Source organism: Eublepharis macularius, chromosome 18 (assembly GCF_028583425.1).
Source record: "Eublepharis macularius isolate TG4126 chromosome 18, MPM_Emac_v1.0, whole genome shotgun sequence".
Classification (NCBI taxonomy): Eukaryota; Metazoa; Chordata; class Lepidosauria; order Squamata; family Eublepharidae; genus Eublepharis; species Eublepharis macularius.
In genome coordinates, this window is record NC_072807.1 from 8,143,815 (window position 1) to 8,168,906 (window position 25,092).

A 25,092-nucleotide genomic window follows, 5' to 3' on the forward strand; every position below is an offset into this window, starting at 1 on the left:
AGGCAACTGGGTTACTGTCTCCCAGGGGTCTCCCGTCCTCCAGATAAGTCTGGGGGCTGTAGACCCCGGACAACAGTGATGTTTCTTTCTTAAGCCAAAGCCTTCTGCTCCAGCCTGAAAAGTGAATCATGGAAGATACTCTTAAAAGCAATGAGGGTTGTATTTGTGCTTCCAATTGCAAAGCCAGTGGAGAAATGGAGAACCCTAAGCTCAAACTCTTTACATCCACATTTTACCATCCACATTCTAGAAAAATGGCCTGGCTGAATTTGACCAGCCTGCTGTTTCTAGCAGGTAGGCCAGATGCCTCTAAGTAGCCCCCAAGCAGGGCAGAAAGCCCTGCCTGCTATTTGCCCTGGGCATCCTGTTGCCAGTTCTTGATTGGGCAATTCCTAGACACTTGAGGGTGGAGTCTGGGGAGGGACCTCAGGGGGCTATAATGCCACACGCTCCCAAATGGACATTTTCTTCAGAGGAGCTGATCTTGGTAGTCTGGATTTTAGTTGTAATTCTGGGAGATCTCAAGGCCCCACCTGGATGTTGACAACCCGATGGCAGGGTGCTTAACACAGTATTCCCCATTGCCCACCAGTGGCAGGCACACTTCAGGGGGTTTGCCCCCTTGCCCGCTGATCCGCCAGCAATCAGTAAGAGGCGGCATGCTCCTGGAGGTCGCCTGCCACTGGAACATGCGCGGCATGCACGCTTCCAGGAGGTATGACGATATCACTCCCAGCACCCCGGCTGTGGGAGTGCTCCCGCACTCGCACTTCCGAGAATGACATCATCACGCATATGCAGGAGGATGCACGTGCAAAGGGCTCATTCCGTTTCAGCCTGTTCCATGCTGTTCTGGAAGCATTTTGGAAGGGAAAGGACTAATAAAAGCATGCTATTACCATGTTTTCATTTCTGAAATCTTGTTCTGCTGTGCCTTTAGTGCTTCTCACTGTTCCTTGTGGTACTAGCATTTATTTAGAGCCCATTCCGGCCTGTTCCGTGGTGTTCCAAGAGCATTTTTAGAGGGAAATGGTTAATGAAAGCGTGCTATTCCCATGTTTTCATTTCTAAAATATTGTTCTCCAGTGTCTTTAACACATCCTACTGCTTTTTTGTGGTACCCCTATTTGTTTAACGCCCGCTCCGGCCCTTTCCAGCCTGTTCTGGCTTTCACCTCTTCCCCTCAAGGTCTCAATTATCACAGGATTCAAGTGTTTCTGTCTGGTCTCCAACCAGCATCCCCCGAGCCTTCCAAGGTTGATACGCCCACGTTAAGCGGCAAGCCCACCAACAAGCCTTTCCCATTTATTATCCTTAGCGTGGGCGAGGGAATGGTTGGAAGGCCACCTTTCGGTTCTAGATCCAGAGGAGTTAGCCCTGTTAGGGCCAAGCTACAAGTGACGAATGACACTTGAATGGCAAGTGTATTTCTCCCTGTTCACTTGCCCTCCACTTGTGCTCCACTAGATCCACTTGCCGTTCAAGTGTCATTCGTCACTTGTAGCTTGGCCCTTAGTCTGTAGTAGCAAAATAGTAGAGACCAGTAGCTCCTTTAAGACTAACCAACTTTATTGTAGCATAAGCTTTCGAGAACCACAGCTCTCTTTGTCAGATGCATAAGCTTTCAAGAGCCACAAAAGAGAGTTGTGGCTCTCGAAAGCTTATGCTACAATAAAGGTGGTTAGTCTTAAAGGTGCTACTGGACTCTTTACTATTTTGCACCTTTAGGTTCGCAGCTGCTCAGGGACTGTTCCATTGATCACTCAGGGCGGAGGGGGGTTGGCACAAAACCCTCTTGAGAGCAGTCCTTCCTTGCCAGGCCGGAAGCCCAAAACGAGAGAAGCCAGGAGTTAAGCGTCCCTCCCATCGTACGCGCCCAAGCCCGAGCAAAGGGGCCGCAGAGAAGAGGCTGCGCAGGGAACCAGGCGCCCGGCTCCCCCCCCCCGGAGAGGAATGGTGCCGTCCAGAGCGGAGGAGGGAGGCCGAATGTATCCCTGTGACGTCACAATGCCCGGTCGATTGTTGTGTCTGGGTTGATCAGCTGAGCCGCGGCGAAGAGGAGGCCGAGCTAAGCGCAGCAGCCATGAAGTTCCAGTACAAGGAGGACCACCCGTTCGAGTACCGGAAAAAAGAGGGGGAGAAAATCCGAAAGAAATACCCGGACCGGGTGCCGGTGAGTGACAGGGCCGTCCCGGATCCATCGCTGCGTCGACGGAGGACAATTCAGACTGGGAGTCCCGTGTTACTAGCCGTGAAAAATGCAGGCGTCTCGTTCTCCCCCAGCTTCATTCCCTGCTGTCCGAATCCTCTGCACAGTTTTTGGGGGTGGGGATCGCTGGAAGGCGCCCTACACGGAACTGGCAGTGCAGGTGTGGATTGGATGACTCGGAGGATGCGTGATCAGTAGAGTAGCTTTCCAGGGACGGGCCTGATATTGCTGCCCGCTTTCCTCTGGCAGTGGATGGGCGTAGGATTGCCAGCAGGCCTGCAAAGGGGGGGGGAGTGCCTTGTATAGAGCCTGCGGTGTGGGAATGCGCAGCTGAAGTTTTACATGTTACGGAGAGAAATGCCCTATCAGTGTTCTGTTGAAGGGCAGGACCAGGGAGGTGGTAGCCCTAGATGGGCGTTGGTTGCCTTTGTTCCCCCGGTATGGTGCTGGACCTTTCCCGGGTCGTTAGGATGCTGCCCTGGGGCGTGGGTCGCCATCCTCCTCTCCAATAAAAATGGAGTCGGAAGGAGACGTGGTGGTAATGCAGTCACCTTGAGGGCCAGCAGCTGGCTGCGTTTGGGAAGGAGCCATTCCTATAGCCTCCCCCCCTTCCCCCTCATTGGACCTGGGCCTGCTTTGACAGCTTGCCCCTTCTTGGAGGACCTGAGACAATGGAGTGAGATCTTCTTGAGCCTGCTTCTCTTGGAGGGATCACAGACATGCAAAGTCAGGGGCAGCTGGCATTTTTTGCAGACTCATCTGTGGGTAGGGGTGCCAATAAACTAATAAAACCGAACTGCCTGGAGATTAAACAAAGCCATGTCCCTTTAACAGAGCCTTAATGGAATGTCATTTACCAGCTGGTGTTGTTTATCCTCATGCTAGGAAACCTTTAGCTGCCCATTGCCACACACTTAGGCAGGCCTCTGTTAAAGGAGTAGGAAATAGATTTCTCCCAGCAGTTAACATTGTATGCTCAGGACTGCATTGCAAATATCTGCCTTGATCTTACTGCGGATAAGAAGTTAAAGTAATGTTGGACCATCAAAGAAGCTTGTGAGCATTGCCGTCTCTGCCTCTCCCCCCCCCCCGCCACTTTTATTACAAATATATTCTAGAGAACTGTCTAATGTGCTCAGATGTTGCTTTCTAAATACAGTGGCCTTGATCTTTGGGAACAGGGGTTGTTGGTTTTACCAGGACTTACCTTCTATGGGAGCTAGTAAAGTGGTTAGAGGGATACCTGGTTCAATCTCCCCTTTGGTCATGAAGCCAAATAATGACCTTGCTTGGCCTGGTTAAAATGGAGGAGGGAAGGTCTATGGGAAAGGGTGGGATGAAAAATATAACACAGAGAGAGAGAAGAATCACTTATGGAGTATCTCCCTCTTCCCCCAGTTATAAGTTCACATATAGTTAGCAGCAGTATTGAACCATGTTTCTTCTTAATGATTTGCTTTTGCAGTTGTTTGTAGAAGTCAGAACATGACCAACGAGACAGAGTATTTTTTTCCTATTCCTCCTGGTTCCTCCTACCTGCAGTGTTCTATGTTACTAACTGACTGAGTCATTCCTGTTTTGCAAATGGGGAAATGAGGCAAATAGTGTCTTCTCTGTTACAGGAAAGGTCAGAATTGGGGATATATTTTTTTGGTGATTTTTATTCAAAGGATATATCTTTATACAATAAAAATGTTTATCTCCAGAGATACGCCTGTAACACTAGAATTCCCCCAAATGGTTTCTATTTGACTCCAGTATTCCCATTTGGTAAGCACAATTACATCTTAGAAATTGATATTTTGGCATCAGATAAGTCCAGCAATTTTAATAGTCATTTTGTTAATGGAGGGGACGTAGCTTTCTGCCAAGTTGAAACACTGCTCCCAACATAGCCTGCAGCTATAAACCCTAATAGGGTTAATGATATGGTTGCCAACAGCTTGAAGAAAAAAAATGTCCTGTCCTTTTAACAGAAGCTTAATAGGCTGTTATTTACCAAGTGATGTCATTTACTTTCATGCCATGAAAAGCTTCAACTGCCAATTTCCACACACTTAAGCCTCTATTAAAGGGACAGGGCACTTTTCTCCACATCTGTTAGCAAGACTTATTATAGTCACATGGAAACCCAGTTGAGTACCAGTTTGCTATCCAACTCTACCACACATTTTCAAAATCTGTGTTTTTGTTTTGTTTTGATGTTTGACATCCATCCAAAGACCTGGATGGTCCAGGCTCTCTTGATCTCATCAGATCTCAGAAAGTTAGCAGGGTCGTCCTAGTTATTAACTGGATGGGAGGCCACCGAAGAAGTCCAGGGTTGCTGTGTAGAGGCAGGCAATAGCAAAGCTTCTCTGTTCATCTCTTGCCTTGAAAACTCAACAAAGTCAGCTGCAACTGAACAGCACCTTACACATCCATCCATCCATCCATCCATCCATCCATCCATCCATCCATCCATCCATCCATCCATCCATCCATCCATCCATCCATCCATCAAAAAGTATTGAAAATCTTATTTAGCCCACCTTTTAAACATACAGGATAATTAATGGAACTAAAAATTAAAATTCTTAGGCAAGATGTGGGTCCTTTGTTTCATTTGAGGGGAAGGACTCCAGGGGGTTCAGGCATGGAGAAAGGCTTCGAAGGGAGTTTGTATAAATTTTAGGTTTAAATCATCTGAGACTCAAAGGACTCGGGCATGTGGGCCAGAACATACTGCTTTAATAGCACTTGATTTAGGAGAGATTTTAACGATTTTTTGTTTTTAGGAGGCCCAGCAGGAAATAGCTCAAATGTTTGTGTCATGAGCCTTTTTCCTGCTGTTTACCCTCCAGGGCATGGTGAATATCCTTTGCCCCGGTGAGGTTTCCTGGCTGGCTTCAGATTTGTTTTCTTCCTCATGTTTCCTTCTAGGCCTTTTTAAAAGCTTAAAAATATTGATATGAATCCATATTTCTACATTTTTGGTGCTCGTTACCCGTGATGACTTAGCAAAAGCAAAGAAAGCAAAAAGCTGTGCCCCAAAGCATGTTTAAATCGAGCTGGAGCAACCCAAGAGGGAATATGGAGCTTATGGGGCTCTCTTATCATGGGGCAGCTGCTGCCACCAGCAAGGCCCAAGCAACAGGCGCTTTGGAGGGGGTTGTGAAATTAAGGATATTGGCCAAGTTGTGCAGCAGAAGGGCTGGGACAAGCCCAGCGGCCTGACCAGAAGGGCGGGGTGAAATGAGGCCTCCACCCAACCCTGGGGTGTATGGGGAGAGCTTGTGGCAGGACAAGGGCAGCCTAGCAGGACAGGGTATGAGGATCATCAAGGAGGAGGTTTGAGGGTCAAGGAGCAAGCAGGGCTCTGAGTTGCATTTCTCTCGGTTTAGAGCTGCAGTCACAAAAAGAAGGGAAGGATGAGGCTGATCCGTATCTTGGCTGTGACACCGGCTGATTATGTAGCTGTCCTGAGGGTTTGCCACCTGGGAGCCTTTAGCTTGTATCAGAAGGGGCATGGGCTGAGTGGCACCTCTGAAAATCCCCCTCCCTGAACCCGTGTCGGCAATGGCAGCATCCATATGCAGCAAGGATGAGCGTGCACAGGGAGTCGTTGGCAGGTAGAGGTGGCAGGATTTGGACCAGTGGAATGACCCAACTGAAACAGCTGGTTCCGTTTTGCCAGACTGTCCTCGGTCCCTGCCGGCTTGGTGTCGCCATTCAGCTCTGGAGCCAAGAGGGAGTGATGCTTGTGTGGGCTCATGCTTGCAGCAGCTGCTACCCGCTGAAACCAATATCTAGCAAGAATCAGAAGCCTTTGTGGGGTTTTTCCCCTTTTGTAGCTTTTTGCGACTGTTTTTCTTTTTGAAAAACACACAAAGCAAACCCGCCTAATGGGTTCAAAATTGGGAAGGGTAAATGAATGGAGGCAGGGAGACAGTGCATGAATCAAATCTTTCTTTCTACCGTCTGTTTTTGCTCTGCTACTGCAAGTTTGCTGGCACAAGGCTTTTGCTTTACCGGCACTTCATACCAGGAAAGGAGCATCAGGGATGGGTGGGCCACGTCTTGTTGCTAACTGTTGGGAGTGGAGAGTGCCCTCAAGTCATAGCTGACTCATAATGACCCCTGGTGGGGTTTTCATGGCAAGAGACTAACAGAAGTGGTTTGCCATTGCCTGCCTCTGCAACCCTGGTCTTTGTTGGAGATCTGCCATCCAATTACTAACCAGGGCTGACCCTGCTTAGTTTCTGCGATCTGATGAGATCAGGCTCACCTGGGCTATCCAGGTCAGGGTGTTGTAGGCTGTTGAAGGATGGAAAAACCAGGTCACTTTTTGCACTTGAAAAGGCACGGGGGGGGGGGGACTTGGCCTGATTCTAGGCAGTCTTCACAGGGTGACTGATCTGCTGTGTCTTTGTAATGGGGGTAATGTCAGTCCCAACACAGCTATCCACAGGAGGCTGTATATTGCATCTCTGTATGAGTCTTTGCTACATACTTGCTTTGTTCTAATGAGGAGGAATACCCGAAACACATGAAGAAACACAGGTTAGGCTCATCTAAGTGGTGGCCCATTGTTACTTTTATAAACTCTAAAACTATCTATTGTAAGAGTGATGTGCATCTTTACCTTTAATTCAGAAGGAAAAAACCCACCTTTGCCTGGGTCATCAGAGATTTGGCTTTATTGGTCAGAAACATTGCTACTAAGTATTTCTGGAATCACAAGATGACATGGCAAGAGAACTTGGTCCCCCTGTGCTGTGGCTTCAATCAGGATTGGGCCCTCATGGCATTTTTAAATGGCCTGAATTCAGGTTCAAATTACAAAATAGACACAATAAGTTTATTACTGGTATAGAAATTTCTCAAAAATAGGAACAGCAGGATTTGAGACCAGTGGCACATTAGAGTCCAACAAGATTACTAGGATGGAAGTTTTCAAGAGTCAAAACTCCCTTTAGATTAGGGCTGTCAGGTCCCCTTACATACCCGGCGGGAGGTGGGGGCCTGGCGCTCACCCTTGGGGACATCTATGCAATACTATAAAGAATGTAAAGTGCTATATTCTGTTTCCTTTGTGTGCACATTTTAATTTTTGTCTGAGTACTAGGAAAAAATAAACATTGAAAATAGAAAACAAACCTTTAGAGTAAGCTGAAATGTACTGATTGAAGAAACAGTACCACAGTGTGACAGCACGACTGGCAGTATATTGAATTAAACTTTATAATGTTGAAAACATTAAACTCTGTTGAAGATTCTCTCTTTTGCACAGGATTGGTTAGGAATGAAGCTCGTAATGATACAATGTAAGCATATCCTTGATGTAATATGTATCTACACTGTAGACAAGAATTATCAAGTGTTGTAGATTGTTTAAGATAGAAATCTTAATATTGCACATTCTAAATGAGTAAAGCTTTGCTTTTAACAAAGCAATCCACTCATGCCAAGAGAAGAAACATTTTGTAGAAGTTTTTGTCTTCAGTTCTAACCAAAATTTCAATTCTTTTTCAATGGGGGAGTGGGTTTTTTAAAAAAAATCTCAGTTCTTTCCCTCCCCCGGCCTTTAGATCTCTAGGTTTATGCCTTGACTAAAATGTTGTTCAGAAGTTAACTTGTGCAGTTGTACACCCACATCCTAGAAGTTAATTGAGCCACAAAGTCTTTGAAATGGCCTGAATGTTAACAAAAATAAGGGCTGTTGTGATCAAGCTGCCTCCTGGAGATCAGTAAAAGAAAAAAGAGAGTCACGGTGCAAGAACGATCATAGAACCCACCCACCCCATGATAACCTAACTTATAACAAATAAACAAATTTAATACATGGGTTCTTTTATATAAATACTTGAGAGATACACATGAACTATATTTACATAATATATTTTAGCAAACATTCATGAAAAGTGCCAAGTTCTCAAAAGGTACATTAGCAAAACAAATTTTCAGTGATGGATCACTGACACGGTTGCCAACAGGCTCCGAGAAAAATGTCCTGTCCCTTTACCACTGGCTTTGGAAATGAGCAGCTAAGCTTTTCATGGCTGGAAGGTAAACAACATCTTGTTAATTCTCTATTAAAGGGACAGGACAGTTTTCTTCCCCAGGCAGTTGGGAAGACTATGGTACCGCTTGATGGATAATCTGAGTTTTGCTTTTCCATGTCTGGGGAAAGGGTGGGGGTGATATAGAGTGCAGGGAGCCAGGGGCCCTCGTTTTTCCTCCTGTACTCCCCTTAGGGACTTCCCTGCAGAATTTCTCTTGTGTATTCAAGCTGCATGTAGCTCCCTCCCCTGCTGTTTTTTTAGCCATTCAGTAGCCCACTTGCCCAGATCTTGGTCTCCCCCCACATCTGGGAAACTGGAGTCAACAACACTGTGCCAGATGTTGACTAGCAGAAAGATGATGGCCTATCTGAGTCACACTAGAGGCCCAGCTAGCCCCCTGAAGTCAGATCAGCAGGTGCTTCAGGCTTTCAAGGGCATCTGGAGAGGATGCAACTGCACTGAGTCCAGTATATCCCCCTGCTCTAAGCAGTATGACATAGCCTTAAAAATCTGCTAAAACAGATAAAGGCCCAAACTTTTCAGTTTAGGATAGGGTTGCCAACTTCCAGGTGGTGACTGGAGATCTCCCTGAATCACAGCTGGTCTCCAGGCCTCAGATACTGGTTCCCCTGGAGAAAATGGCTGCTTTGGAGGGTGGACTCTACCACATTATACCCTTTGAGGTCCCTCCCTATGCCAAACCCTGCCATCTCCAGGCTCCCCCCCCCCCCAAATCTCCAGGAATTTCCCAGTCGAGCTGGCAACCCTACTTCAGTCTGAATGAATAAATTTATTTGCGGTCAGAGACCATAACAATGACAATACATCCTTATCAATCAATAAAATGATTAAATCCAGCATAAAAATGTAAAGGACATAAAAAATACGTTTAGCATCTTCAGGGTTACAATTGGCTTACAATTGTAAATTAAAAACATTTCCAATTAAAACCAAAAAACAATGGGCCGCCAATCCCTCCCTCTCCCTTTAAAAGAGGTCTACCATTCAAACCCCCTCAAAAGTCCTGGCAAACAGGCAAGCCTTGCCGTGGGAGCTCTCCTCACCTCTGCAGGGAGCCCATTCCACAAAGGAGGGGCCGCAGTGGAAAAGGCCCCGGCTCTGGTTGATGCCCAACAGGCCATCCAGAAAGATGGAATCACCAAAAACGGGGCTGCCTGAAAACCCGAGTTGGCACAGTCGGGACATAGGGAGGGAGGTGGCCCTAGAGATACGGGGGTGCCGGGTTGGAAGGACTTTAAAAGTGGTAATCGGAAACTCATTCATTCAAGGCATACAAAGGAGCAAATAAAACAGTGATTTAGTTACAGTACAGTATATTTCTGACACCTGAATATCATCAGACAATATCTGGCTACTTGATAGGTAATCTTGGCATCCTTATCAGATAGGAAGATAATCAAGTCTTAATTTTATCAGTGAGATCAGAGATTTTACCTAAAAATGGTGTGATCATCTTATCACGGGTCTCATAATATGGGCAGCTAAAGAAACATTTGCTCTATAGTTTCCACCTCTCTTAGCGGACAGGAACAAAATCTTTCTAGATAAGGGGTTTTGTTATATTTGCCTTCCAATACAGATGGCCGCAATGGAAAAGGCCGTCTGGTTGATGCCGGACAGGCACCCTGAGAGGTGGTATTTATTTATTTATATTCAATTTATATTCCGCCCTCCCCACATCAGCCACATTGCCAACAAATGGGCTGCCTGAAGACCCTAGTTGGCACACAGGGACATAGGGAAGGAGGTGATCCTACAGATATGTGGGTGCCAGGTTTTGGGTGCCAGTTGTGTTTGTTTTTTTTTTGGTGCACACCACTAGATGTAACATTTCTAGAAATTATGAAGATACACAAGAGAGAGAGAGACTGACTGACCAACCTTTTTGAGAAACTAAAACATATGTATATTCTGCTTTCGTATTAAACCTTAGCTTCTTTTTCTGATTAAGCAATATAAAATGCAACTTAGTTAACATATAAATTTGTACTACTTGGCATCTTTATGGACTTGAAAAGTAGAAATGTCTTCATTCTAGATGAGAAAACTTTCGATACTTTAGAAAGAATTGCAGACTGCGGCACCAGTCATTTAATCTAATTGGTCGATCTTACTTATCTGTTTGTTTATACTCCTGACTTTCTCCCCAGTGGGATCCCAAGAAGCATACATCTCTGTCCTCTTCCCCATTTTATCCTCAGACAACCCTGTGAGGTAGGTTAAGCTAAGAGGGTATGACTGGGCCAAGGTCACCCAGCGAGCTTCCATGGCAAAGTGGGGATTCAAATTTGGGTCTCCCAGGTCCTAGTCTAACCACTACACCGCACTGTTGTCCAAGGCAGGCAAAGTAAGAGAGCTTACGGGGAGGGGGGCTGCTTGGTAACTTGTGGTTTTAACATATCCTGGGATGGTAGCGGCTGCTTCCTGCCACTGTGTTGGTAAGGGGCGTGGCCTGTAACACCTCCTGGTGCTGAAGTAGGTTTTAACTGGCTTCTCCTTTGGAAAGGGGCTGCCAGCCATTGGGGGCTGTTTGTTTGTCCTTTAGGTTAGAGTCTTGGGTGAACCTCCACTCGCGCAAAGGAGCTTCCTCCTTTTTTTTGCCCCCCCATCCTGGTCTGCCTTTGTTTACAGGCACTGTGATTCAGTAAGCCAATTTCTGCTTGTTGTGGAAGATGTACCAGTAAAACCTGCTTATGTGTTGGGAAGGACCTGGTTGCCTCAACATTTTTTTCCAATGCATATTTCTAAGTATTTCTTCTAGGATGCTATTCTAACTTGTAATTGTTGTAGCCTTTCTTACCTGTAGGTATTTTTCCTCCATAGTATGACCAGTGATTGTGTGACTCGCTTCCTCTTGCAGATGTTTCCATAGCGGTAATTATCTCTCTGAAGGCATCAATCAAAGTTCCTTTGACCTGATTTTCATTTGTCAAAACTTCCTTGATATCACTGACTCAGGCTTACTTACTTACTGTTTTGCACCTGCACCTGATTGTTAAAGTGCATTGGAAAGCCTTAAAGATTGAATATTTGTGTTTTGTACTATGCTTAAATTATAAGTTCCGTATTTACATGGGATGGAAAATAAACCAGAAATGTGTTGTCCATAATCTACTTGCGTAAAAGACATTTATTTTTCATGGCAGGTTATTTTTTTTAAATAAAAGGTTGTTTTAAATTTTAAAATTAATTTAAAAATGTAAAGAAAAAGACTCAGAAAAACAGGATGATAGATAGATAGATAGATAGATAGATAGATAGATAGATAGATAGATAGATAGATAGATAGATAGATAGATAGATAGATAGATAGATAGATAGGAGTACATACCAATTTTCTATTTGAAAAGGTTCAACAATAATACGTACTGTGCACTAACTCTAAAATTACCATGAATAACTACTTCACCTTTCCATCTATATGTTCTTTCCCTCTATGGCAGGTTATTTTGTTGTGTAGTTTCTTTCTTGCTTTGGAGAGTTCTAGGTCTAGGGGATTTGTACACAGTAGTGTTTGACATTCCTTGGATTTTGTCATAGATCCGTTCCTACAGCCTCAATAAGGAAAATGCATATGGGGAGGGCAGGAAAGACCACCTCTGTTTGAGGGGTAACATACTAATCTTCTTTCTCCTTCGCCTTGCCCTTTCTTATCCAGGTGATAGTGGAGAAGGCCCCCAAAGCCAGAGTACCTGACCTAGATAAGAGGAAGTACCTTGTCCCTTCTGATCTCACAGGTAAAGAAACCCCAATCCTTCCTTCCTTCCTTCCTTCCTTCCTTCCTTCCTTCCTTCCTTCCTTCCTTCCTTCCTTCCTTCCTTCCTTCCTTCCTTCCTTCCTTCCTTCCTTCCTTCCTTCCTTCCTTCCTTCCAGGAAGGTTTTTATCAAGCACCATATGGAGGGAGAAGCAAGGGGCTCTAAAATTTGCGTCTTCATAGAGAGTTAGTGGAGTTTGGTGTAGCGGTTGAGAGCAATAGTACTCTAACCTGGAGTTTGATTCCCTACTCCTCCACTTTGGGTGGAGAGGAGTGGATTTGATTTCCCAGTCCTTCACTTGAAGCCAGCTGGGTGACCTTGAGTCAGTCAATGCTTCTCAGAGCTCTCTCAGCCCCACCCACCTCACAGGGTAATAGTTGTGGAGATAATGATAACATACTTTGTAAACCACTCTGAGTGGGTGTTAAGTTGTCCTGAAGGGTGGTGTATAAATTGAGTGTTGTTGTTATTAATACCTGGGATAAGCAAACCAAATTTGCCAGTCTGTTCTTAGGAATCATTTTAGCAGTGCCAGCATTCAGACTCTGGGGTTCCAAAATGAAAGCAGTCTGGCTGCCCTCGGACAAATAAAATGCTAGATCATTTCCATTTTTCTTATTTGAACAACATGCTTTTTAAAATAGAGCCAAATTAGTTTTTATCTGTGGGGAACTTAAGTTCTGAAGAAGTTCAGTTCTGAACTTAATTTTTGCCTTTTGGGAAATGTGTAGCTGTTGGATCACATGATATAACTTCTTTGTTGTTTGCTACAGTAGAAGGTAGAGAGATGAGTTAACTAAACCCTGGTGAGTTTAGTTAATGAGAAGCTTAGCCCCCTTGGTGTCCCCTGGCCTCTTCTTTCTCTGTCTCCATCTCACCGCACAGTTCAGGAGGACATTGCTTGGAAAGTCTCTGTCTCAGTTGCCTGGTAGGAATGAGATAAGTAGAGAGTATCACGACAAGAACTAGCAAGAGAAATCAACATCATAAACACTAAGAACCTCCAGTAAAGAGCCGGCCTCCTACAAGGTGATCATGAATTCCACATTGGAAAAGATAATTTACAACAATAAAGTGCGAGTGCCATCCAAGTCATGAATACATTCAGAACAAATCCAATTATTGCACCAGTCCAAGAGCAATCTTGTAAAGTCCAACAAGTCTGTAACAGCAGGAAAGGAATTATGTTCTTAAAGCAACAGTGCTTATATGAGCCAGTCACAAAGTGTTTAACCTATTTATTTTGTTTTATTTTAAAATAAATTTAAAAAACAATGTAAATTGATTTGTTCTGAATGACTTGGATGGCACTAGGACTTTATTGTTGTAAATTATCTTTTCCAATGTGGAATTCATGATCATGGTCGAATCCACATTACTCATTCTAAGTCGCATGTTCCCCGCATTCCCCACGCAATCCCGAGTGCCGGTCACATTACCTCATTAAACAGACGCATTTCATTCGCATTTCTCCCGAATATGTGGTCACAGGTTTTCAACGGGAGTTTCACGGTGGCCGTGAACGGGCCAATGTGCAATTTACGCGGTTTTTTTAAAAACCACCCCCCTTCCTGTCTCTCCAGCCATTCCGAGAGTTCCTATTGGCTGATTCAACTTGCAAGTGCTCCGTAGTCTGCAAAAGACTGTTTTTGACTTCATAGCATTGGATTTATTGATTATGCTGTTTCTGAATCAAATCTGGCAGTTTGAAAAATCATTTTGGGGTGAATCCATCCTCAGAACGGACTCGCGAAACTTCCTTTTTAACTGTTTTTTATTTTTTTTATTTTATATTACTGTAATATCAAAATTACGAAATATCGAAATAATGACACTCCAAGGAAGTGAAACTTCAGTAAAATTCAGGCACTGAACTGTCCTGCATAGGAAATGCCCACGAAAGCTTCCCACATGCTTCCAAATTTCCAGAAAAGAAATGGGAGAGAGCCATCAGTGCTGTCAGTGGGGGAAAGAGAGGCATCATTATCTTCAATGATGTTTCTTTATAAGGCAAGATCGGAATAACGGAAAAGTGCGCTAAAAAAAATAAAAAAAATGGGCGGGAAAAAAGGTCCCGCCCAAAAAAGCGGTTTTCGAGCGGCCGTGTGACTGGAGGGATGCGCGAGAAAGACGGATTGGAAGCAGGAATGTGAACGAAGAGGAAAAAATCGCGGATTGGAGGCAAACGGAAGATATCCGATAAACATGCGGGTAATGGGTGAATGTGGATTTGACCCATCTTACTGGAGGCTGGCTTGTAATAACCATGTTATGATTCAGTTGTGCCCAAATGTGTGATTTCTGATGCGTGTGTTGTATATATGATATTGTGTCTAGGTATTTAATAAGAAATGAACTTTATACAATACATTTAGAAATTTTATTTATTTTTGATATCACTGCCTATTACATATATTTCTGTACTGGAGGTTCTTAGTTAGTGTACACAATTTTGGTTTTTCTTGCTGGTAGGAATGAGAGTTCCTGACATCCCCTCTGCCTTCAGGAAGACAGGACAGGTGGTGGACTCATGGCCTGGAAGTATTAGTGCGGAGGCTCTTTCTGCTTGTGGGCTATACATGTGGACGCTTTGTATGCGTCCAAGAGCCAATTGGCTGCAAAACCTGAGGGCAGTTGCATCTCTGGCTCCTGTCTGGCTGAGATGTGAGCTTAGAAGCATCTCTGCTCCCCTAAGGATGGTGGAAGGTTAGGTAGGGGTTTCAAGGCATGGGGGTTCCAGAAAGTTACGTGTTTCTGTTTGGAGCTTGTGGTCTTATTTTGTGTTGTTTGGCATCATGATCATGTTTGTGAGCTGCCTTGGGCTTAATATACTGTGTAGTCCACCTTGAGTCTCAGTGAGAGAGCCGGACTATAAATAGGGAAGATTAGGTCAACAACTTGCTGCAAATCTGTGACCACAAACAAACAAGAGGCTACCTCCAGGGTATGAACAACAGTTTTACAATAGCCTCAAACCGCCAGGAACAAACTGTATATACAACTTTTATATCAGTATTTATATATTAAAGTGCAGAAATGCAAACTGTATCTACTCCATACAATAAATACAATGAGTATAATAAATATAATGATTAATATTTCAACTACATAGGCTGATTCCAGCGATACAAGTGCACTTTTCTCCAAACTGGAGAAAGCCAGTTTGTTGTAGTGGTTAAGAGTGTGGGATTCTAATCTGGAGAGCTCAGACTCTAATCTCAGAGCTCTCTCAGCCCCACCCACCTCACAGGGTGTTTTGTTGTGAGGATAATAATAACACTTTGTAAACCGCTCTGAATGGGCATTAAGTTGTCCTGAAGGGTGGTATATAAATCAAATGTTATTGTTATTGTTGTTGTTAACATTTAAAGTGCTCAGTGTTAATAGTTCAGTAGGAAAATCCAAGGTAAGTATCTGAGGTTGTTTCAGTTGTTGTATTTCACCATTTTTGTTTCATATTTTAACAGATATTAACTTCAAAAGAAATGAATGGTATTCCAGTTGAACTCCAGTGTTAATAATGTCTTAATGCCTTATCCACCCAACAGGTTTTGCCAGCATATTGTAATCCCATTTTGTTGAAAACTCCATCAAGGGCGGAAGATATGATACAAAGGCATTTTTTACCCTTTCTCCAGTGCAAAACGCACACTCCACTGGCTGACAGTCAAACGTTTTAAATGTTTACCAGTTGGTTTGGAGAAAAGTATGCATTTGTATCACTGGAACCAGCCTATGAAGTTGAAATATTGTAATAACTGTATTTATTATACTCATTGTATTTATTGTATGGAGAATATACAGTTTGCACTTCTGCACTTTAATATATCAGTATTGATATAAAAGTTGTATGTACAGTTTGTTCTTGGGGGTTTGTCGCTGTTGCAAATCTGCGACCGGCATTTTCTGTGTTCTCCTCTTGTCCTTTCTTTCCAATTCTAGTTGGCCAATTTTACTTCTTGATCCGAAAGCGAATCCACCTGAGGCCGGAGGATGCCCTGTTCTTCTTTGTCAACAATACCATCCCCCCCACCAGTGCTACTATGGGTCAACTGTATGAGGTAAGTGCTGGCTGACTTCCTTTCATACGGGGGAGGGGGGGGTGAGCTGCTAGCCTGGCACATACTGTGCAGAGGAGCTCTGCCTTTACTGCACACCCTCCTTCCAGGAAATGAAAGCATTCTGTATTACTTTTCACCGTCTTTGAAAGCAGGTGCCAGCTGCTGACTGTCACGGGACATCTTTGAACTCATTTCACTTCCCTGGAATGGTCTGTGGGACTACTGACGTGCTTGTCCCCTTAAAGCTCTTTGCTCAGTTGTTTTTATTTTACTTCATTTTATACCCTGTCTTTCTCCCCATGGAGGACCCAAAACAGCTGATGTTCTTCTCTTGTCCTCCATCTTATCTTCATGATGATCTTGTGACATATGTTTGAGGGTGTATGACTGGCCCAAGGTCACCCAATGAGCTTCTGTGGCAGAGTGGGAATTTGAACCTGGGCCTACCAGATCCTGCCCTGGATAGCCCAGGAGAGCCTGATCTCATTAGATTTCAGAAGCTATGCAGGGTTAGCCTTGATTAGTACTTGGATGGGAGACCACAAAGAAGACCAAGGTTGCAGAGTCAGGCAATGGTAAATCACCTCCCTTAGTCTCTTGCCATGAGAACTCCACTAGGGGCCACCATAAGTCAGCTGTGACTTGAGGGCACTATCCACCACCAAGTATGCATGCATACCCTGACCTGGATAGCCCAGGTGAGCCTGATCTGGTTAGATCTCAGAAGCTAAGCAGAGTTGGCCTTGGTTAGTAATTGGAGGGGAGACCTCCAACAAGGACCGGGGTTGTAGAGGCAGGCAATGGTGAACCACTTCTGTTAGGGCCAAGCTACAAGTGACGAATGACACTTGAACGGCAAGTGTATTTCTCCCTGTTCACTTGCCCTCCACTCAATCCACTTGCTGTTCAAGTGTCATTCGTCACTTGTAGCTTGGCCCTTAGTCTCTTGCCATGAAAACCCCACCAGGGGTCACCATAAATCAGCTATGACTTGAAGGTGCTCTCCACCACTACGCCCAGATCCTAGCCTGACACTATGCTTTTTAGTGCATGCGTGAATTTGTATGCACCTATACTCTTCTCTTAAAGACTTTTTTTGAACCTGGATTATTAGCAAGGCTATTGTGCCGCAAAGTCTCACTAATGAGTGAGACATCTTATTTCCCAAGTGGTTATGGATGTTCACAGCATTGAGGAAGCAGAATCTAGGAGACATAGTTACTATTATTACTTTAAATCTAAAGGAGGACATTTTGTCTTATTAAGAAAACAGGGTAAAATATTAAGGCCATTTTGCTGGAGATCATTGAAGATTAAACGCTGAATGAAGCCTTCCATTTATTGGTAACTCAGTATGATTACCAGCTTGCAGTACTTTTTCACAGCTGATAACATCTGAAGTTATGACAACACTTCTGAATTTCAGTAAGGTGCTTTGATAGTTATAATATTAATCTAAAGCAGGGCTTTTTTCTGGGAAAAGAGGTGTTGGAACTCAGTGGTAGAACTCAGGACCGCACAATGACTTCACTTTGGGTCAGCTGGAACAAGGGGGTGTTTTTTAAAGTTTAAATCGCCCTTGGCGAAAATGGTCACATGGCCGGTGGCCCCGCTCCCTGATCTCCAGATAGAGGGGAGTTTAGATTGCCCTCCTTGCCGCTGGGGGGTGGGAGATCAGGGGGCGGGGTCACCAGCCATGTGACCATTTTCAAGAGGTGCTGGAACTCTGTTCCACCACGTTCCTGCTGAAAAAAAGCCCTGGTCTAAAGGAAGCGTCTTTATCAGGGAATTCAGAGGCAAATGCACTTCTATATAACTGCGCTTCTGCATCTCTCAGGGCTCCCCAGAAACGCTTTTAAGCACTGTATGACATTAAGTGTTAGGTAGTGCATGATGTTTATTGCTTGTGCATCATATATTCTCTCATGGTTCTCTTTCATGCACAGAGTGTGAGAGAGACTAAAAAGGAAAGATGGTCTCAGTCGACCACTAGAAGCTTGTCTTCATAAGAGCATGATTATTTGTCAAGCCAGACAGATCAGTTAGAGTTAGAACATCATAACATGATTTCCTTCTTCAGTCATTTGATGAGGATACAGTCATACACTGAACATGAGTCAGCAGTGTGATGTGGTAGCTAAAAAGGCAAATGTGATTTTGGGCTGTATCAACAGAAGCATGATGTCCAGATCATGTGAAGTGATGGTATCGCTCTATTCTGCTCTGGTTAGACTTCACCTAGAGTATTGTGTTCAGTTTTGGGCATCACAATTTCAGAAAGATACAGACAAGCTGGAACATGTCCAGAGGAGGGCAACGAAGATGGTGAGGGGTCTGGAGACCAAGTCCTATGAGGAAAGGTTGAAGGAGAGCGGTATGTTTGGCCTGGAGAGGAGACGACTAAGAAGTGATATGATAACTATCTTCAGGTACTTGAAGGGCTATCATATTGAGGATGGCAGAGAGTTGTTTTTTTCTACCCCAGATGGTCAGACCAGAACCAATGGGTTGAAATTAAATCAAAAGAGTTTTCGGTTAAACATTAGGAAGAACTTCCTGACAGAGTGGTCGCTCAGTGGAACAGGCTTCCTCGGGAGGTGGTGGGCTCTCCTTTGGAGGTTTTTAGTCAGAGGCTAGATGGCCATCTGACAGCAATGCTGATTCTGTGAACCTAGGCAGATCATGAGAGGAAGGGCAGGAAGGATTACATCAGTGCTTAAGTTTTCATGGCCCCTTCTTACATGCCCAGGGTAATGCTGATCACCACTTTGCGGTCAGGAAGCAATTTTCCCCAGGCCAGTTTGGCTAGATCCAGATAGTGTTTTGCCATCTTCTTGGCATGCAGTAAGGGTCACTAGGTGTGTTGTGTGTATGGGGTGGGAAATAGTTGTGAATTTCCTGAATTGTTCCTGGAGTTGGACTAGATGACCCTAGAGGTACCTTCCAACCCTAAGATTCCATGATAATTTCCAGCCTCTAATAATAACATTTTATGCTGGGACGTCTTCTTGGTTTATCAGTGACTTCCAATCTTTTCTTTGAGTTCACTGAATTTTTCAATGAACAGTTTATACTACGGCTCTGACCTGCATAGAGGTCCCAGTTGGTGGGGCAAAAAAAAAATGAGATAAGTAATCAGTGAAATGGGAAGAGTCGTTTTCTCCATGAAATTACTGATACCTGCTGTGGTTTGTAGTATCTTGAACTTCCTCTTATCTGTCAAAATTAAACATTTCCTCTAAAATACACATAGCCAAGCACCAACCATCTTTTTGGTGGGTGAGCATGTGTGGAGATCTTCATCTCCAGGTGCATCCCCCCTGCTTCTATTTAAGGGAATCTATTAAATATTAAGTATTAATAATGTTACAGATTGTTTGAGAAGTCCTTGCTCACTTTATCTTTATCAGGAGCCAACCAATCACAAGATTTACGCTGGTCACAGGATCTGAAAGCAACATGATACAGCTGTCATTTTGCCTCAGTTTTCAGGCATATGTGTGAAGCTCTTTGAACTGCCCAGTGCATCTTGGATACTTGAAACTTTGGGTGCCATCCAGCCAAAGCTGAGTGCATTTAAGTTCTATTTGTTTCAGTGGACACATTCTTCCACTGAAATGAATGGGAATTAATAGTGTTGGATTTTGGTTGGTTGGTGCCCTTAATTTTTTTTTTTAAAAGAAACTTGGAAAGCATTCCCCCCACAAATCCTCCCAATCCAAGTGGCTGATCTTACTATAGCATCAGTAATGGTATAGTAGCCTTCATTCTGTATAGGGGCAGGGGGCAGCATGATATGGATCCACATTAGAAAGTCCTGTTGAGGTATATTGGGCTGGATTGAGTTAGTGGTGAGTGTGTCAGACACGGATCTGGCAGGCCCAGGTGTTCAGTTCTCCACTTGGCCATGGAAACCTGCTGAATGATCTCAGACCAGTCAGGCACTCTCAGCCTAAGCAACCTCACAGGGTGGTTTTTGTGAGAATGAATGCCCTTCCCTCGGCAGTTTTGGAGGGTAGATACAAGCAAGTATCATATGCTAACAGCACACGCAGAGGCCCATATGACAAAACTGAAACCACTGAACATATCATTATAGAGTATCCCATATTTAATGAGTCGAGGGCTAGCTTAATCATCCCTCTACTTAAAAATATGGAACTACCTAATATGAGAGCCCAGGCGACGTGGTTACTATTGGATACAAATGATTCCGTCACCCTTTCTGTAGCAAAATATTTAGGGGCAAGCAATAACTAAACATCAGAGACATGATATCAAGTAAGATTCTTCCCATTTTAATTTCTGCTTAAGGCAATAGCTGAATGAGCATAGACAGACAGACAGACAGACAGACAAATAGATAGATACTATACCAATAAAAAGCACAAACTTCCTTGACGCCCCCTCACCTTTCCTCTTCCTGTTAAAGTACAACTCCTTACGTAGCATCCTCATAGTTACACTCACTTCTTTACCTCTTTGGGTACTTTCTGTTCAAACTGCTTTTAGTTTTAATACTTTGTTTTTTTAAATAACCAACAAGATAAAATAAGACCCAGCAAGATAAAATATTTCATTCAGGAAAAATTGAAAGAGAAGGAAGGAGTAAGACACCACCATAATAAACAAAAACCTATGTGAACAAATTGAGGAGGGAATAGCACAATCTAGGTGCTGTTGTAGAAGAGGTAATGATGTCTGGTAATGATTAATCTTGCCCCAGAAAGTGGGGATTCATAAAAGAGGTCCTGATTAGCAGATTCACAAACCTTTAATTATTTTGGTCCCGGCCAGATTAGGGCTTGACAGCACTTTGAACTGGCTTGAAAGCAAATCCACCCATACAGTTCTGTTAAAACTGGGAAGGTGTAGCACCAGTCAGCAAACTCGCTGTAGCTTTTTTGCACCAGTTGATGCTTTTAAACGATCTTCAAGGAAAGCCCCTTCATAGACTGTGTTGGAGTAATTCAGTCTAATGCAGCCAGTTGGGTGTAGTGGTTAAGAGTGGCAGGACTCTAATCTGGAGAGCCAGGTTTGATTCTCCACTCCTCCTCTTGAAGCCAGCTGGGTGACCTCAGGTTAGCCACAGCTTCTCAGAGCTCTCTCAGCTCCACCCACCTCACAAGGTGATTGTCATGAGGATAATTATAACACACTTTGTAAACTGCTCTTGGTGGGTGTTAAATTGTCCTGAAGGGCGGTATATAAATCAAATATCATCGTCATCATCATTATTATTACTACTATTATTATTAGGGAAAAATGAATAGTTGATGGCAGTTAACATGTATGGCTCGTATCAGGTCAAGCTAGTTTCCTACACTGACTTTAGTGTAGTGGTTAAGAGTGACAGGACTCTAAAGTGGAGAACGGGGTTTGATTCCTCCTACTCCTCCACTTGAAGCCAGCTGGGTGATGTTGGGTTAGTCGTAGCTCTCTCAGAGCTCTCTCAGCCCCACCCACCTCACAGGGTGATTGTTGTGAGGATAATAATAACAACACACTTTGTAAAGTTCTCTGAGTGTGGCATTAAGTTGTCCCGAAGGGTGGCATATAAATAAATAAATAAATAAATAAATTGATGATGATGATGATGATACCTTGCCTATCCAGGAATGGCAGCAGCAAATGCACCAACTGGTGGTATGCCAAGGTGCTGAATGCTGCAGAGGAGGCCCACGTGCCCGCTTTCATCTGTGGCTTAATGAGTGCCCTAAAGCTCTGATTCTGCTAGAGCGTGTGTGTGTGTGTGTGTGTGTGTGTGTGGTTCTTCGGTATGTGTTTAAATGATGGTATCGTCCTCCTCTCCCCTTGCCCATTTTTTCCTTCTTTCACTAGGATAACCACGAGGAAGATTATTTTCTTTATGTGGCTTACAGCGATGAAAGTGTCTATGGAGAATGAGCCCGCATCTTTCAGGCCTCAGAAATATGATGGACTGAAAAGGCTGCTGTTGGTGGGATTTTGTGCTGGACAGTGAGGAGGAGGAGGAGGAGGAGGAGGAGGAACTGGACAACGAACCACATACTTCACGCCATCATTTTGCCACACCTTTGTTGTTATTACTATTGTTTAAACATGGGTGGAAAGACTGGGCCTTTTTGTGGCTGCCTGTTGAATGGTGGAGGTGGGGGGACAGCCCAGCTTTGTGAAGGAAAGCTCTTTTGCCAGCCCTCCCCTCCCTTTTGGGCTCATTGGGCCTTCCCTGAATACCCACTAAAGGGGGGCAAGATAAAGTCCCGTACCGAGATTCTGGCTGCTCATCAGATTCAGGCTGCCAAAGGGAATCTGAGGTATTCTGAGCAAACTGAAAAACCCTGCCCAAGGGTCACTTCCCTCACCTCTTGTAATTTGTCTTTTTTTTAAGGACCGGAAGTCTTCTCATGCTTTCTCCTCCAGTGCATAAAGGAGGTGGGGCATCACTTCCAGTCTCCTGTAGCTTCTTCTGCCTGAGACTTGCCCTTTGGGCCTGGCTGCCCTCATCCTTCCCCCTTGGTCCAGTTCACGATACACTCATAGCTGAACACAGAAGCATGGGGATCCCTGTTCAGAGAGGAAAACAATATGTGCAGAATGGCTTCCTTGATGATTTGAAACTGGTCACAGCACGATGACAAATCCTCTTCTTCCAGGGTCTTAATGATTAATGGGGTCTTGGGTGTGCAGGACAATAATACCTTCTGTCAAAGGGCGCGAGTGTTTTGTGTTACTATCATGTGTGGCTTCATTACGTGTTCCTGTAGGGCATCTCAATACCTGAGCCCTGTGTCATACTCATTGACTCTGTTAGAAGAGGTGATTCTGAGACCTAAAAGACTCCATGGAATGGGGGAAGAGTTGTCTTCCTTTCTTTCCCTTCTGCTGTGACTGGTTTCATACCCTGGGCCAAACAAACCAACACTAAAACCCTTTTATTGCCGTCGTTGGCACCTCACACAGCCCACTTAAACAGAGTATTCTTCTTCCTCTCTTACTCCCCTCATGGGAATTGCATTGCTTGCTTCATCTGCACCGGCTGACGAAATTCAGGACATTTTCCGCTGAGGCTGAAATACTGTAACCTATTTCCCAGTTTTTATGTAGTCTGGAGGCATTTGTAAGAGATGCTAAGAAGGATGTGTGGAGTATGTTATCTGAGCACATTAGGAGAAGAATGGTGACCTCTACATGGCTTGGAATTTGGGAAACTGGCGATGAGTTTCTGCTTCAATCTGAGTCCCCCTCTTTCTTCTTTGGGCTGCCATTCCAGTACCCACCACTTTAGGGAAAGGGATGGTCTAGCAGAGCGTATCTTCCCTCGTCAGAATCACAGAATTTATGCAGGGAGAAAGGCGGACTATAAATGTCGTAAATAAAAATAAACGGCGGAACTTCATTTGAGGCTGCATTCAGACCTGCGGAGCCCAGGCTAGCAGGAGAAGACATTATGCCACTCCTGACTGGAATGTGTGTGCCCACACTAATGCCAAAGGCAAGACAGGTTGGCACCTGCACTGTGTTATTCCTCACAAATTTACTGTTGCTGTCCAGGCCCAACCTGGACAGCAGCCTTTTGGGGGCAACCTTGCTTCTCTTTCGGATATTAAGTCCCTTCCTCTCCTGAAGCCTACTTTCCTACTTTCACTTCTTCCTTTAAATTTCATTCCTCGATCCTGTTTTCTGTTTGCTCAGCTTCCCTCCTTTTCCAGACTGGCATCAAGTGTTATGGTCCAAATGCTGTGAAGCTGGGCAAGGCCAGGACTTTCCGTTTGGGTCCAAGCATGCAGGGGCTGTTGTGCTCACCTGTCTGTTCCCTCACACTTGGGGGGAGGTAAGGGATGCTGGAGCCAGAGCTTTAGTTGGGCTTGTGCTTACCACGTCTTTCCAGCTGCTGCTGCTGACAAAAGTATTACATTAATTTTTATTTTAACTGGACTGTGGCACTTCTCATTTTTCCTCTTGTCTGATTTTGTGCAAGGATGTGTTGATTATTCTTTTCTGTGTCCTTAATTCCAACAAGCTTCTGGTTCTTGTAAGATAAAAGTCCATGTTGCATTGGCTCAATCAATAAACACTTGAGAAACAGACCATGTACTGGAGTAGAACCTGGGGGGGGGGCGTGGTTCTATTTATTTGTGAAAAGTATTTATGTCCAACTTTTCTTCAGAGCCGCAAGGTGGTTAACAGGATATCAGAGAGCTGCAGCAGTAACCACAAAAGAAATCAACATCCATTCTAAATCCAGCCAGCAGACAGGAGCATTGTTCCCTTGGGGTCAGGTAGCAATTTTCCCCAGGCCAGTTTTGCTAGGGATCCAGATGGAGTTTTGCCATCTTCTGGGCATGGCGTAAGGGTCACTGTGTGTGGGGGAAAGTACAATCCTTCAGAGGGCCAAAAGAGAACTGGAAATGCTACAGAAGAATCAGCTGAGTGCACACTGGCCACTTGCGGAAGTGGGGGACATCCTTATTTGTTCATTGATTTAAAATATATCTTTGCTAGCTTACAATAAATGTGCCCTGATCTGGATAGCCCATGTGAACCTAAACTTGTCAGATCTCAGAAGCTAAACAGGGTCTGCCTTGGAGGATGGGAGACCTCCAACGAAGACCAGAGTTGCAGAGGCAATGGCAATGTTAGTCTCTTCCCATGAAAATTCCACCAGGGGTTGCCATAAGTCAACACTGACTTGAGGGCTCTTTCTACCACCACAATAAATATTCGATCCTGATCGCAAAATACATCAAAATTAATGAGAAGAGCAAGATCTGAGATTGAAAGTGCTGAGCAGCATCTCTTTAACATTAAAGTTAAATTAATGCTTAGAGAGAGTCATCCCCTTAGCTGGGGGGGTTATTACTTTCTGTAAGCTGTGATGGGTTTCTCTTTCAAAAACGAGAGTTCGCCAAGTGTCAGGAATATGCTTCCCCATCGGACTATTTCCCAGCAATTTGCCTAACTAAGCCAATCTGTTGGTCTTACCGAGACCCCCAGAAAGTTCATCAAGCAGCTGTGACTC

The 25,092-nt window shown here is 44.3% G+C and overlaps 1 protein-coding gene across 1 annotated transcript; it reads left to right on the forward strand.

Annotated features, from left to right (window-relative positions):
- The first annotated feature begins 1,992 nt into the window (after positions 1 to 1,992).
- LOC129345753 (gamma-aminobutyric acid receptor-associated protein-like 1) lies at positions 1,993 to 24,160 on the forward strand. Its single transcript, XM_055002982.1, has 4 exons — positions 1,993 to 2,173; positions 11,933 to 12,011; positions 15,973 to 16,091; positions 21,933 to 24,160. The coding sequence occupies exons 1-4, from the start codon at positions 2,084 to 2,086 to the stop codon at positions 21,996 to 21,998; spliced, it is 354 nt and encodes a 117-aa protein (XP_054858957.1). The 5' UTR covers positions 1,993 to 2,083; the 3' UTR covers positions 21,999 to 24,160.
- Positions 24,161 to 25,092: the final 932 nt, after the last annotated feature.

Excerpts from the sequence above, each read along its gene's own strand:
- LOC129345753 (XM_055002982.1), top strand. The coding sequence starts at position 2,084 with ATGAAGTTCCAGTACAAGGAGGACCACCCGTTCGAGTACCGGAAAAAA. Across the intron at positions 12,012-15,972 it reads TGTCCCTTCTGATCTCACAG|TTGGCCAATTTTACTTCTTG; the intron begins GTAAAGAAACCC and ends TTCCAATTCTAG. Across the intron at positions 16,092-21,932 it reads CTATGGGTCAACTGTATGAG|GATAACCACGAGGAAGATTA; the intron begins GTAAGTGCTGGC and ends TTCTTTCACTAG.